Source organism: Alosa pseudoharengus, unplaced genomic scaffold, assembly GCF_046254945.1.
Source record: "Alosa pseudoharengus isolate Yale_2024_CS ecotype anadromous, Long Island Sound unplaced genomic scaffold, YU_APseudo_1.1 YU_APseudo_1.1_scf_14, whole genome shotgun sequence".
NCBI classification, from domain to species: Eukaryota; Metazoa; Chordata; class Actinopteri; order Clupeiformes; family Clupeidae; genus Alosa; species Alosa pseudoharengus.
In genome coordinates this window covers 15,152,852-15,168,295 of record NW_027468609.1, presented here as the reverse complement: position 1 = coordinate 15,168,295, position 15,444 = coordinate 15,152,852, and the positions used below count along the sequence as shown (strand labels likewise).

At 43.2% G+C, this 15,444-nt stretch overlaps 1 protein-coding gene across 1 annotated transcript in view; it reads left to right on the top strand.

Moving 5' to 3' along the window:
* The first annotated feature begins 8,815 nt into the window (after window positions 1-8,815).
* The window catches only part of loxl2a (lysyl oxidase-like 2a), a 38,944-nt gene continuing 32,315 nt past the window's right edge, over window positions 8,816-15,444 (top strand). Inside the window, exons 1-3 of the mRNA XM_076283945.1 lie at window positions 8,816-8,980; window positions 12,184-12,507; window positions 13,860-14,035. Coding sequence (XP_076140060.1) covers window positions 12,210-12,507; window positions 13,860-14,035 — 474 coding nt within the window. The 5' untranslated portion in view covers window positions 8,816-8,980; window positions 12,184-12,209. The remainder of the gene's footprint in view (window positions 8,981-12,183; window positions 12,508-13,859; window positions 14,036-15,444) is intronic.

Here is a 15,444-nt window from a genome sequence, read left to right as displayed (position 1 = left end):
CACAGGTCTGCTGTGTGTGTGTATGTGTGTGTGTGTGTTGGTCTCTGTGTGTGTGTGCCTGTAATTGTTTTTGTCATGAAGGGCAGAGACAGAAGCATCAGCAGCAGCCCTCATACTAGTTCACTGCTCTCCAGGACTGCAGCTTCTGGGGACGCACACTGATTTCCTATAGGACTGCAGCTTCTGGGGACGCACACTGATTTCCTATAGGACTGCAGCTTGCAGATGCTGACTCAGTGGACTTCAGAAAAGCTATGCACACTTAACCCACTTTCCCGTCAGTGACGTCTACCGGATAGCTGTTTCTCTACCCTCTGCACACACACACACACACAACCCCACCATCTCCAAGACATTGTCACTGAGCTTTAAGGGCCTGCTGGATTTAATGACATTTTGTCTTGTTTGTAAAGCATCCTTGAGTTTGAGTCAAGTCAAGTCAACTTTATTTATATAGCGCATTTCATACACAGAGGTCATTCAATGTGCTTTACATAAACAAAAGCAAACAGGAATAGCTGATAAAAGCATAGAAGGGCAATAGTTAAAGAATAGTTTAAAAAGTAAAGAATAAAAATGAAAACATAAAACATACAAGGCAATAGTACATAAAAGCATCAAAGGACAATAATTTAAAAGTAATAATTAAAACCTAAAAAAACAACATAGAATGATTATACTAGTCAAGAACCCAGTGTTCAGCACCACTCTGGAGATTCTTGGAAGCAGTTCCAAACTACAAATAAAAAGGCGCTATATGAATAAAATGTATTATTATTATTATGATATTTAACCGGTTAAAACACAGTGCACTGGATGATGAGTAGCTGCAGTTCCTATACAGGTGCATGAAGTGGCATGACATTAGGAACATGTTCTGTCACCTTCCTGGCAGGCACACTTTCTCCCTAACTCCCTCCCTTCCCAGAATGCATCTCTGCTGACGTGACACGAACCCAGCCCTGATCTGGCCCGAGTCATCCGCCGGCTTAGAGCTCGACCCCTCCAGGCTCCTAATCTGTGTTACCAGGGCCATGTGTTGCTGGATGACTAAAGCATCTTCCCTCTGCAGATTAGGGATAAGGTGCGGGGGACAGCAAGTCTTTTGTTGATCCAGACCTGCGCTGCCGCCTCACACACCAACATGAAGACTCTACTGTCCGTCCTCCTCGTGCTGGTTGCCGCGGCCAACAGTGAGTACCTTCCGCAAGACAAAACACAAATGCCTGGAGTGAACTTATCAGTTCTCTTATAAGTACTATTAAACTTATTTTTTGTATTATAACCATACTCATGTATATTTAGAAGTATTTTGTAAGTACTTTTAAGTATTTTGAAAGCAATTTTCATATTGTTATTTTTGAATATTATGAGGACAAGTAACCTATCAAGATTTTAACTCTAGTGGACAGATAATCTAACTTAATTTTTGCACCATTAGTGTTCATCATTGAGTAATTCAGTGTAGACTTTGAATATGTAGTTATTAGCTCTAAATGTCTAAATAAGTGTTCATTATCACAGTTTTATCAATGTTCATTATCACAGTTTTATGGTTCAGTTTGTCATTAAAGTGTAATTGAACTTTAGTCAATACAGCTCACAGCAAACTGTGATATTGTCCTGTTAAACCATTCTAAACCTGGGACTACTGCATAGCATGAAGATGAATCTAGCAAACACACCACAGTCAGTCAGACACTCCTTTAGAATAGCACCTTTAGTCCCTGACACTCCACTGGTTTGATTAATTATAATTATTTCATTCTGCATCACTGCTGTGTTGTTATGTGGTTTGGGCAATGGAGTGTGTGCCGGCCATACACCATGTGGTGTGCTGGTAGGTCTGCCGCGTCTTCTGTTTAATCTCATATCAGGTGTGTTTTCTTGCTCGACGGCAAAATGTGAAGCCAAGGCACTGAAATGCCACACCTGCGTGTCCAGCAACATGGACGAGTGCAACAAGCAGGGGTCCACCGTGTGCCCCAACCATGCTGATGCCTGCTCGACCATCACTGGGCCCAGTGAGTACACACACACACATACACATGCCCTCACATTTAAGTATAAATAAGTATATATACTCTTTTGATCCTGTGAGGGAAATTTGGTCTCTGCATTTATCCCAATCCGTGAATTAGTGAAACACACTCAGCACACAGTGAACACACAGTGAGGTGAAGCACACACTAATCCCGGCGCAGTGAGCTGCCTGCTACAACAGCGGCGCTCGGGGAGCAGTTAGGGGTTAGGTGCCTTGCTCAAGGGCCATGCTTACTGGTCGGGGTTTGAACCAGCAACCCTCCGGTTACAAGTCCGAAGCGCTAACCAGGCCACAGCTGCCCCCTAATTTTTGACCATTAGCACTGGCGCCCCCTAGGGGTGTGTTAGTGCCCATGTCCTGTTTACCCTGTACACTAATGTCACATTGCATGTTGCATTGCTGACGACACAGCTGTTCTGGGTCTTCTGTCTGACTCATCAGATACAGTACAGACATTCCAGACTCTTCATCTCCCTCAGTCATAGAAAAACACACAGAAGAAGATGGCATTTGAGCCAAACTCCACTGTCGACCCACTCACCTATGGCGGTCCATAGCTAGAGCATCCTGTCCTCTACAGACACATGGGCAAACAGACTCATACAACTGATACAATGGAGTGTTCAGGTAGAAAATCTTTGCACTAGGGTCCAACAACGATTTACGCTTACGTCTTAAGGCCTTTGTTGTCAGTCAGAAACCCTCACAAAAAATAGTTCTATGGTAGTGTATAATATCTGCACTGTTCACTTTTGCACTACCACCATTGCACACACTCCACCATAGCACCTTATTATGGTCAATGCATCACATGGTCGGTCCCTTTGTGGTACCTTTGTAATCACTTCACATGCTCTTTAATTTTTAAATTTCTGTGAGTGATGTTTATGTATGTGAGAGATGTGTGTGTTTGTGTGTCTGTTGTGTTATGGTTGTATAAGCTACTGGATGCCTAAAATCCCCCCCATGATGAATAAAGTCTATCTAATAACTCTAATAATATGGTGCTCTGTAGTACCACTATAATATCTTTACCCTCTATGGTGTTCCTATAGTGCTTCTAGTATGTCCCAAAATATTTCTATAGTCCTATAGTACTAGTAGGCCTATGTCCCAAAATACTATAAGATTCCTGTGATATTTTTAGTATTCCTAAGATTACTATAACATTTGTCCCAAAATACTATATGATTTGTATAGTTCTTTTTCGTAAGGGAAGTGTTGTTCCTCTTCTGCCATGCTGTAGCTGAGAGGATCTTGTAGAACGTAGAACCTCTTGTAGAACGTAGAACTGTAGAACCTCCTGTAGAACGGCATCTCAGTGGCTCAGCTTCAATGTGGATCAGATCAGTTCACAGGTCATAGAGAGAGCCATGGAAACCACCGGAGTCAGGCAGCATGAGAGTCATTCAGTTGTGTATGATACTTATCTGGTATCCCACATTCCAGGGCAGGCTGTCTTTGATGAATCCACCATCAGATAGTCCCAACGAAATATGTCTGACCCCACTCATATTCTCCATCTATTCTGAGTGCCAGCTTCTTCCCTTAGGGAAATACACACACACACACACACAAACACACACACACACAGAGAAAAAGAGAGAGAGAGAAAGAGAGAGAGGGGGAGGGAAGGTGTGTTCACCATGCTTATGAGATCTATAAAACAACTGTCTTAAAAGAGTCATGTTTAAGAGATGTTCTTTCCTCCCGCTCAGTTGGAAATAATTATGCTGTAGACCCCAGACGGGAACATTTCACTCAGAATGCATTAACCGGACGGTACCGGCATCCTGCCCTCTCTCGCTAAATGACTGGGTGGCGCGCAGTACTGAACGTGACCTACGCTGCCCTACAAAGGCTAAGAGCAGTATCTGCAAAAATGCCAAACTGAGAAAAACAGCTTTTTGTGTTTTTCTTACACCAAGTATAAGCATCAAACTATATTCAACAACAAGGGGTATCATTAGATAGATCAAAGTGAGGTGAATATTAAACATTTTGTTTTTTGACATTTAGGCATAATTTGGTAGTTTTATAGGCTATACTGCGCTTTGCCTTTGCATTACTGCTTATACTTACATGGCCATACAACAACATTTTGCAGTAAGTGTAGCAAGTGATCATAATCACTCAGTTTTAAAATTAATTGAGGAGGTACTTACTACATTTTTAGTGAAGATATGCTGCTTGATGCCTTAACAATGGCAACTCTGTCATTTATAAACATTTATGTAAAAATGGAACAAAATCAATCGGGTATTCTTGTAGACTTTCATGTCAAGCAATATTGCATTGCTGCACACCAAAGCCTAACCTTTGACACCTTTGCACACTGCTGCTTATATTTGTCAAAATACATGTTAATTACTTTTTGTAAAATCTGACTGACTATTTTGAATATGATACTTTCACTGGCATTTAATATTGTGAGACTGTATCATGATAGACACCTAATGTGTGTGTGAGTGTGAATGGTAGTGTGCCTTTTTAGAAGAAAGTCCAGGGCCTTTTTTTAGTCCCAGTCTGTTCCTGCACACACACACACACACACACACACACACACACACACACACACACACACACACACCCACACACACACACACCCTATTAGAGTAAGGGCAAGTGAAACAAAGGCAGAATGCAGTAATGGCAAGTGAAATCAAGGCAGTAAGGGCGATACTGCACTTTGCCTTGGTTTCACTCTACTTTTCTATACCAACTGCAAACTAAAAATGTAAATTTAGCTAAGAAATGTATTAGGTAGCCATATGAAATTTTAACAGATTGAAGAGCAGATCATGTACTTCTTATTTGTGCAAAACAATTTTTTTTGAAAAAGTGCAGATACTGCTCTTAGCCTTTGTAGGGCAGTACGTGCACAACGTGCTATACCCTCCATAGTCCAATAGGGGGAGAGGTAACTCAAGGACGCCAATTACACATCCCTCAGAAGAACAAGAACAGAATGCAGTAGCCTAACCGTCATACACATCTGAAGACATTTTACACAACTTTACAGTTATTTTATTTCCCCCAGGAGAACAACATATCTGATTACGTTTTATATCGTTTATATTTTGTATAGACTATGTTTATGTTTAGGCCTATTTACATATTCAAGTTACAGCTGTTGAACATGTCACACCATCATAGAGAGTTTAGACATTTCTTAAGATACACATCAATAGCGGCAAACGGGGAAATTAATCGAATGCCGTGTGCCATTGTGAATATTTTGGGGTGATAAAGGGGGGATTTTAGGGGCGATAAAAACCTCATAGCAATCGATTCGACAGTGCCCTTGTAGCCTACTCCATAACCCTCGCATTCTCACCAGGCTATCATTACACAGTAGCATTCCTCCTTGCATTCCTCCGAACTTCATACTTGACCATTGGCGCTGATAGCCTATTACTTCAAACCTATCCTTGCACTCAGAGGCGATTCTAGAGTCTGTGGGGGCCCCAAGCAAAAAATCCAAGGGGGCCCTACCAACAAGTGTTATCACCATTATGTTATACCACCATTAGGTTATTATGTTAAATAATAAAAATACAAAAAGCGTATTATAAAAATTATATTATAAAACTCACCACTGCAAGCTGGCAGCTCGACTTGCCTTACATGTGTGTGTAGAGCAGACTGTCCTGAATCTGGCAATATTATTGCCATGGTGGAGGGATTCTCTGGGGCTTAGCAATTTACAGACATGTGGTGTGCGCCTTACAGAAATAAATGGCATTATTTTTATTTAGTGATGAAAAATGACCTTTCTGCGCTCCATATCTGTGACATGAACTGATCTGAACTGACTTGACCCGAGTTTGCGTGTTAGCCTGTGTGTGCCTATATGGTCTATGCACTCATAATGATTCACAACTTTTCATAATGATTCAACAACTTTTTACTGCATTGCCATGAACAAAGTAGATGCAAAAAGGGGTTTCTTTGTTGAACAAATTGGGATGCAATGTGAGCCTTGAATTGGATGCCATGCAGGAATTTGCTAGGATCTCAAAACCGGATTATGAACATGCTTTGCCATAGAGAAACAAACACACGATAGCGTTGGATTATAAACATGCTTTGCCACAAAAACAGACAAAAACGTGGGGTAAATCCAGCTATATGAAGTTATTATTTTGCGGTCACTCCGTCTGTTTTATAACCCAGAAGGATGTACTTGGTATCAAATGATAGCTCTGTGTCTCCTCTTTCATCTGACATGCGTGGCATATCTATGCGATCACGGGTCCGCGAGTAATTCAAAGGAGAGTAATGAGTGTGCAGCGTTGGTTTGTGTACATGACGTTATTATTTTACAGTCACTTCATCTGGTTTTATAAGCCAGGAGGATCGATAAACATGGTACCAATGGATAGCCCTGTGCCCCCTCTTTCATCTGATATGCTTACCATATCGATGCGATCACGGGTTCGCGAGTATTTTTAAAACGAGAGCAATCGGTGCGCAGGTGAACGCAGAGAAGTAGACTGTAAATATGATGCAATTTGATTTAATTTCATGATTTTTTTTTCATACTTCATCGTACAGACGAGTACGTAGTCTCGTTGGAAAGCCCCACTTATGCTCTGTCGCGCAATAAATGTTTCATCTCGCTGCGATGAACAGTTCTGGAGCAATGTAACAAAGAAGAAGGGGTGTGTTTTTTGACGCACTTTGCGTCAATCGGGTTCTAAAAAAATTAACGTGTATGCTTGGTCCTTACTGCATCGCAATTAACATGTTATGGCTGACAGCCCTAATACAAACATAGAAACGTTAACCATCTCCTTGCTTAACTAGTTGTAACAGTCGCTAGCTAGCTGAAGTTTACTTTCGTAGATGTAGCAAACCATGTTCAATCTTTCTGCCAATTAACATTAGCCTACTATAACTTCATTGAGTAGCCTAGGCTAAATGCCAAACTCCGATGTTGATCCGTCATCATTGCACCCTCGATTGACGTTTACCACAGTAGCCAAAATATGTGCGGATTCTTTGAACTCTTTTGAACACAGATCCGCTGTTTATAAGGCCATACCATAGGGCCTACAGATGTACTGTTTGTACAACAACAGGACAGGAGCACGCAAAATACATCATTCAATCTTTATGGACGAAAATCTCACTTGTCCCACCGGCAAACGCGCTAAGACCAGGTCGGGGGCCCCCTAGCGGCTCGGGGCTCCAAGCAGTTGCTTGGTTTGCCTGTTGACAAGGTGCGCCTCTGCTTGCACTGCTGCTATAATCCGTATATTACTTTACATTTTTCTATTATATTGTCCATATAATTATACTATAACTGTTATATTACTATGCTTACATTCTTCTCTTAAATTGTTCATATTTATTGCTGGTCTCTAGACTTTATCCCTGCACTGTTGCACTGTTGGACTTATTTGCACTACCACCATGACACACACCTCACTAAGCACCTTACCACTGCATAATGAAACACAGTCAATCCCTGCCCTGTCACTGCAAGCGCCTCATGCTTATACATCCTTACATTCATGTGGATCCTTGATTTAGTATCTTTTACTGTCCTTATTAGTCATGTAGATTTGTTATTTTATCATCCTGTTTATATTGTAGCCTATGTTGTGTGTGTGATGTCTTAAGCTACTGGGACCTTGTGGATCAATAAAGTATCTATCTATTTATCTATCATTCAGAGATGCCTGAAGGCTCACTCACTATCTCTCTCCCTATCCTGTTTTGTCCCCGTGTGCCACAGACTCGGTGATGAAATCCTGCTCGTACAAGTCCTTCTGCGACAAGGCCCACATGTCTAACGGAGCCGTCAAGCTCGAGTGTTGCTTCACTGACGACTGCAATGGACCCCACCGCTCGCACAGCTACGGAAGCTTCAATGGAGCCACGACTGTCGCCTCGAGCTCCACGCTCGTGATGGGAGCCATAATTATCCGACTGGCAGCCAGCGTTCTGTAGATCAAATCTTACCCTCGAGCTCTAGTAACCTATATACTTCCATCCAGAAACATAACTGGAGTATAGCCTACCCGAGAAGCATCATTTTGATATAATGATTATCATAAGGATGTGAGGAACGACTCTGATGTTTTTTAAGTTACTAACGTTAGTGTAACATGTAGCCTATACTATTAGTCTCTTTTTTAACAAATGTGTGATGTCAGAAGGATGACTGAGAAATGTAAAACTATTAAAAATATATGAAGGGTTTATGAAAAAGTTAGACCAGAATCTGAACATATTCGATAAAATACTATTCTGCAGACGTATGCTGTCTAGAAAGCCACTTTATTATGGAATACATTTTAAAGAGAATGAGAAAGACTATTGTATGCCCATGTTAATATTTAAATGTACACTGCACATCAAACAACGTGGATACTTGGAACAACTTGCATACGTGGATTTTATGGATACTACAATTCATAATAAATTATACCAAATAATAACAAATGTGTTATTTATGAATCTATCTATCTATCTATCTATCTATCTATCTATCTATCTATCTATCTAATTAGTAGCCTTCATTGAGCGTTTGCCAGCCGCTCATGCTTAACCAGGGGGCCCCCTTAATTGATAGTCTTGACGTTGTTCTTGTTTTGTTTACGATGTTACGGTGCGCGTGGAGGCGGTTTCCATGATACGCGTGGACAGGAGGGCACCCGGGCACCCCCCCCCTCCACTTCCCCTCATCCTTCCAGCCCTCTCCTCTCGCCCACTCCCTGGACTGGGGTTGGTCTCAAATTCCACTGATATTGCAGGAGGTGGTGAAAGTTCCTCCACAGACAGCGCAGCGCGTTAAAAGCACAGAGAAGGGTCGCTAGTCGCGCCAGACAGAACAGGAGCAGTCGGACAAGACACTTCGCCAGGGCGTGCAACTGGTGTCACGGGCAACATATTTGAAGAATTCACTGGCAAACAGGAACAACAACCGTAAGTGTCTCCGAAGTCCGATATAATTTGACTTATAATTGAATTTGACTTCTAACTGACCAGCAACTCCAGCTCCGACTGAATTGATAATTGATTAAACTTGCCTTTTGACTGTTATTTAATTTGGTAAAAGTGGTCGTATTTTAACGAAATATTTATTTGATGAATGCATTTCCCAAAATGCAACATGAAGATGTCAGTAATCAGCAGCGTTTTATAGCATTCTGTATGTGATATAGCCTTACGCAACGCTTAACTAGGCTTCAAATAACGATTTTTTTTAGCGATATAGCAACTGCGGGTGTCACTGTCTGTAGTTTACTGCAGGATGCAGTTTAACAGCATAACTAGTACACAAAAACTTATCTCAGTTACACAATATTTCCTCCCCTGTTTTCCCCAAACATGACAAAGGTCCTGCTCCGGGAGTGTACACAGATGATTTCATTAACTGTCATAGACTCAAACGTGACAAGCTGAAACTAGTTGCTGACAAACGTGGTTTTACAGTGATGCAGTCCACTAGACGAACTGAAGGATGCCTTTCAGCGATAGAATTACAGTGGGGTAGGCTGCTAGGCGATGTGATGGATGTCTTTCAGCGACGTCTCTTAGCCAGGTGTTGGTATGTGTTGTTCTAGGTGTGTGAGGCACGCACGTGTGGTACCCACATCTCGCCTGATCATCCTAGAGAGCGAGCACTCGACTTCCGACTGTGGTCGGAACAGAGTCAGCTGCTTATTGTCTGAAAAGGTTTAAGGACCCTCTGTTTGTTAGTATGTATGACAACTCATTTTAAGCTCACATTAGACCATAAAGACATTTCAAATACAGGACTGTGCCAAACTCATTATCACTGTCAAGCTTGTCAAACTGATGTACAGGAGACTAATCTGATAGAATCGTGGTTGGCCTAGTAATGTACTGTAATTCCTGCATTTTTCATTTAGTTGATAATTTCCTTGCACAGAAGATTATCTGTCTGTCTGGTGTTAATGAAAGTGTCTGGTGTGTTAATGTGTTGCTATGATAGGCAGTTTGAAATGTATAATTTGTGATACCTTGGAGCAAGAAACTTCTGGGATGTTAAGGGTGATGTCACGCCAGGGATCTGTGTTACAGTGTGTGGTCTGGTCTTGGACAAAGATCTCCAAGCAAACTTGGGGTTAGCATCTTCACCACCAAGGCATGTTGTCCAGGCCATCCTCGTGTTTTTATGACTCATTCTTCAGAGCAAGTGGGTCTCAGTGGTTCGGTTTTCACGTCTGGAACACCGTCAGGGGAATCTAACCATGGCCACATGCATAGACCGCTGGCAGTTACAAATCTGCTAGTCTCAGCATTTCCATAGCCTTCTCCTCGTCAAGATAACATGGCCTCAAGTTCATTCAGTTCATACTCAAGGAGAGACAGTAAAACGTCAAACTCAGTTCTCATCAGTGAAGGACAGCCCTCAGCTTAGGAGCTAATGGGAAAGTGTTATTGCTAACTATAGATCAGTGTTAAGTACAGATGAGTTAATGAGTTAATGAGTCAGGTTTACTGTCTTGAGGAATGTCCCTGTAATGATGAAAGAGATTGCTGGCTCAGCAGTCTGTGTGCGTAACTCTCCAATGTGACGTCGCTCAGTTTAACCAGCTGCTAATTCACTATCCTTCCTGCACACACACACACTGCAGTGGTGTTTGATGAGGAAGCACACAGCAAGCTTTAACAAGGACAAGGACCCTTGCAGCTAATCCCCTGGGGAGGGGGGTTCATTCATAGCCTTCAAAGATCACTTTATTGACAGAATGATGGCCCAGAACCCCACAGCAGACGCCTGAGGAGCTAAACATCAAGCAGGGCTCTTTTATCGGTTTCCATGGCGCTCCCAGGGATGGAGAGAGTTCTGAGACACAGAGAGGAAGAGTAGGAGTTGAGCATGCTCGCGCATGTGTTTGACATTAGTCATAAGAGAACACACACACACACACACACACACACACACACACACACACACACACACACACAGTGGAAAGTCCTTCCACGCTAACTTGGCATCTCATAATAAAGTGACTGTAATGCATTGCACGCCCGTTGCCATGACATGACGACAAGTTAATGAGTCAGCGAAATATAATGGAGCCCTTCAAAGTCTCGGCCCATGGAAAGGCTTTCCTTCAAACCTGGCTGACCACACTACCCCCCAGAGCACAATGAGTATTTTCAGGAGGCATCGTCATGCCAACCAAGGTTCTTTTGGTTATGTGTAGACTAATGTAGGATGTAGGTGAGACATTTAATGGTTTTCCTATTTAAAGCTGCCTCTGGTCAGGCTTTTTTTTCATTTCATAACAGCAAAGACTGGGTTCTTTTTATTTAGAATAGTCATGCCAGAAATACAACAATATGTCTCTGATGGGGTCATTACTCTCCCAAATGCTGTTCATGTTCATCTCACTGATATTGTGGTTATTACAGCCAAGCATAATCCATGTTTCCCCGGGCGCCAGGATTAAGCCTGCCCACTGCTCCGGGTGTGCATGTGTGCTCCTAGTGTGTGCTCACTGCTCTGAGGGTGTGTGTGTGTGTGTGTGTGTGTATGTTTGAATTGTGTTTGAATGGGTGTACACTATACAGTATGTGTGGGTGTGTTGTACACTACCCCTGTCAGATGGGTAAAATACAGAGAACAATTTCCTTGTATATGCAAGTATACTTGGCCAATAAACCTGATTTACATTTACATTAGCATTACATTTACATTAACATTACATTTTGTGTCTTCTCCCTTTGGTAGTCATTCACTGATGTTGCTTAGCTTGTGATGCGGTTAGCACAGTGTAATATTGAGAGAAGTCACACCTGCATGTTAAGTGCAATGTAATACCATAAGCAGTAACACCATTTTGATAACGGTAAGTTTAACCATAGTCATAATTAAAGCTCTAAATGCAGTATAGTGTAATGTTGTCACAAAGTGTCAGTGGATTGTTGCTTTAGTTACATGTATATTACTGTGTTACTATATTGTGTGTGTGTGTGTGTGTGTGTGTGTGTGTTTCTGTGTGTGTGTGTGTGAGAGAGAGAGATAGAGAGAGAGAGAAAGAGAGAGAGAGAGAGAGAGAGAGAGAGAGCAGCTAGCTACATTGTCTCAATAATATATGATGCCAACCACATTATGATCTGACTGTGTGTTTGCTCTCTGGTTCGTCCCCTAGCCTTGTGAAGAAGCACTGTAGTTAGCATGGCTATGCTACGTGGTCCCCACTCTCTCTTCTGCCTGCTGGTCTCTCTGCTGGTTCTGGCTCTGGCTGCGGTCAGCCAGGCCCAGGCGCCCACCACCGCCCCCAAGATCCAGCTGCGCCTGGCGGGGGACCACCGCAAGCACTACGAGGGCCGAGTGGAGGTCTACTACAACGGCGAGTGGGGCACGGTCTGCGACGACGACTTCTCCATCTATGCGGCGCACGTGGTGTGCAGGGAGCTGGGATTCCTCGAGGCCGTCTCCTGGTCTCCGTCCTCCAAGTACGGCCGAGGGGAAGGTGAGTGGAGATCCGACCGGGACGGGGTTGGGTTTAGCACAGGTTCTGTTTCAGGGTAATTATGAACTAGGCAGGGGGTAAGTATGACTGAAGCAAATCTGTTATTTTAATCAGATCATCAAAATCCTCCTAATCAGAGAGTCTCTACCGACTTCTAATAGACAGCAGCTTTATGTGTCTCTGTAAATATCACAGCATTTATTCAACTTTTATGAAATAATAATAAAAACTTTTATGAAAGCAGTTTGGAGCGGCTGGCTTTAAATGAGCAGTAACGTAAGACAGCGCAGCGCGGTCAGGGCCAGAGGAACTAGCTCACACAGGGAAACCTGAGGAACTGATTTATTACTGATGATGCCTCTGAGGAGCCCTTTCTCCTGGTGTTTCATGGAAACCTCGGCCCCGTGCACACACACACACACACACGCGCGCGCTTGTCTCTTGCCGGGTAATCCCTGGAAAGTGGTGTTTTAGCCATTAGAAAGGCTATCTCCTGCCCGTACTGTTCATACCAGCAGACCAGTCAAACTCCAGGCCAGGAAAGATGATGGAAACTGGAGGTAAAGCGTCCCGACAGGCAGACGTAATGTCATCCTCCACCGTCTGCCGCACGCCTGTCGGAGAGTGTGGGCATAGGGTTTGACTGATCTGCAAAAACACTGACCCAGGGTCGTAAATCTCACATGAGTCCCCTCAACGAAAGAGGCAGCCGTCCATAAAGCAAATCTGAGAGGCTAGACTGACTGACCAGACCCTCGTGATTTCCCGTTGAGCCATCATTTTTAATTTGTGTAGGGGAATTATTTTGACATAACAGTTAGGAAAATGCAATTGGTTCCATTCACAACTGAAACTCTATCCCAGTGTGAAATGGGCCTCTTAGTCTAAACATTTTAATGAGAGGATCATCTTATGGGGGTGTCTGCTGGTCAGATGAGAACAGCACCTGCCCCTGGAACACACTTCGTCCCCTTGGAATTATAAGGTTCTGAGTAGTTCTGAGATATTGAGCTAGATATTGAGAATTCCATAACTCAATTATGAGAAAAATGTCAGATAGAACCTTATAATTCTAAGGGGATGACTTAGGGTCTGGCTAAGTTCTAGTCCAACTCTGGCCCAGTTATCCAGAATTTGCTGCATGTTCAGGTCCAAGTGCCCACAGGGACCAAGGTCTCTCTCTCCCACTCACTTCCTGTCACACTTCACTGTCCCATCTAAATAAAGGCAAAAAGCCCCAAAAACATACTTCAAAAGTAAAAAAGAATTTGCTGTTGTCCAGACTAACTGCCCCCTCCAACCCCAGTATCTCCTGTCCCCCTGATGTCCTTGTCCCTCTGTGTTTACTGCAGGTCGTATCTGGCTGGACAACGTCCACTGCACGGGTAGAGAGCGCTCGCTAGCCGAGTGCCCGTCCAACGGCTTCGGGGTGTCCGACTGCCGCCACACGGAGGACGTTGGGGTCGTCTGCAGCACCAAACGCATCCCGGGTTTCCAGTACATCAGCGCAGTCGACAACCACGTGGAGGTAACCCACCGCGTCTGCCCCTCAACCAGATGGGATTCTGATCAGAGTTGTAGAAGTCCGGCTTCAGAAAGTATAAGCCCAAGAAGTGTAATGTATTGGTTTCCACATGTGTAATAAACACAGGTGATTTCACTAATTAGCTGGTCTACCTGGCTGAGGTGTGGTGGTTTTGCATTCCGCTGGTTTAGTGAATGGTTGGAACAAATATGTGCTAGGACCTTAACTTTCTGAAGCCAGACTTTTACGCCTCTGATTCTGATTTGCGAGCAGAACTGACTCGGATCCGGTCTCCATCCGCTCCAGATTTATGTGGTGTTTAGTCTCACATTTGCTTGTTTGGGGTCAAACCTTCACTGAGACCCAGAGCAGATGTGTGTGCAAGTACCATAAAGATACCAGAATCTCTCAGCTCTTTCATGTTTGACAGTGGCGTCTACCAATCTAGTGTTCTGTGGTGTGTTTGGAATTACGGAATGCTTTTTGGAACACTTGCTAACATAGTAGGCTAACCAAGGTTACGTCCAGTGAGTGATTCAGCTGAGTGTCTGGGTTAACAAAACAAGCCCCACACCAGCAAGTCATTCAGAGGATTATTTAAAATTCCTCTTTTTTGACTGCCTCTGTTCAGCTACCAGAAAATAACAGGACTCTTGTATTGGGCGGACCCCTTCCCGACCCCTGACAGGTGAAAGTTCTGTACTTATGTACCTATCGGCTCTTAAAGAGTGCATTCCTCTGACCAGAGATGATGAATGTGTCTGTCCTCGCCTCAGGCCTATCACCACACATTCCTGAATGACTGCAGAAGACAGTGCAGGACAGAGTTTAATCATAGACACTGTGCAGCACAGTTGGACTATTAAATCTCTTTAGATTTACTAATCATTAAAAAAAGCTTGATCACTTCAAAAAGAGGGTTGGAATAAGGATCATGATGTAACAGTGGGGTATGTAGGCCATAACTTAGAGTTACAGAGAGAATCCATGATAAGTATAACCCTGAATGCAGGTAGACACATTGACAGAAGATAATGTATGATTGGTGGATTTCAAGGAACTTATTCTGAAACTGAAAGGATCAGGTAATCTGGTCTGGGCATGCCAGGAGTCCTTTGTGATCTGGTTCTGGTCTTAGACCAGATTAGACCAGATGCCTACAGGGCTATGGCCATGGACTCAAGTTCCTCAGATCTAGACTGTGGGTTAACAGTCTTCATGTTTGGTTTGGAAGTTCAACGTGCCTTTAAAGGGCTTATAAATGTAGGCCATTTCCACATTAAGCCGGGTAAATAGAAATACGCATATTTGAGGTGAAAATGATCTCCATCCATATTATCGTTTTCGTATCATTTTTCAAAAGTTTTTCGTCCATACTGAGCACTGAAACACCCTAGAAGGGTGTGTAGTTG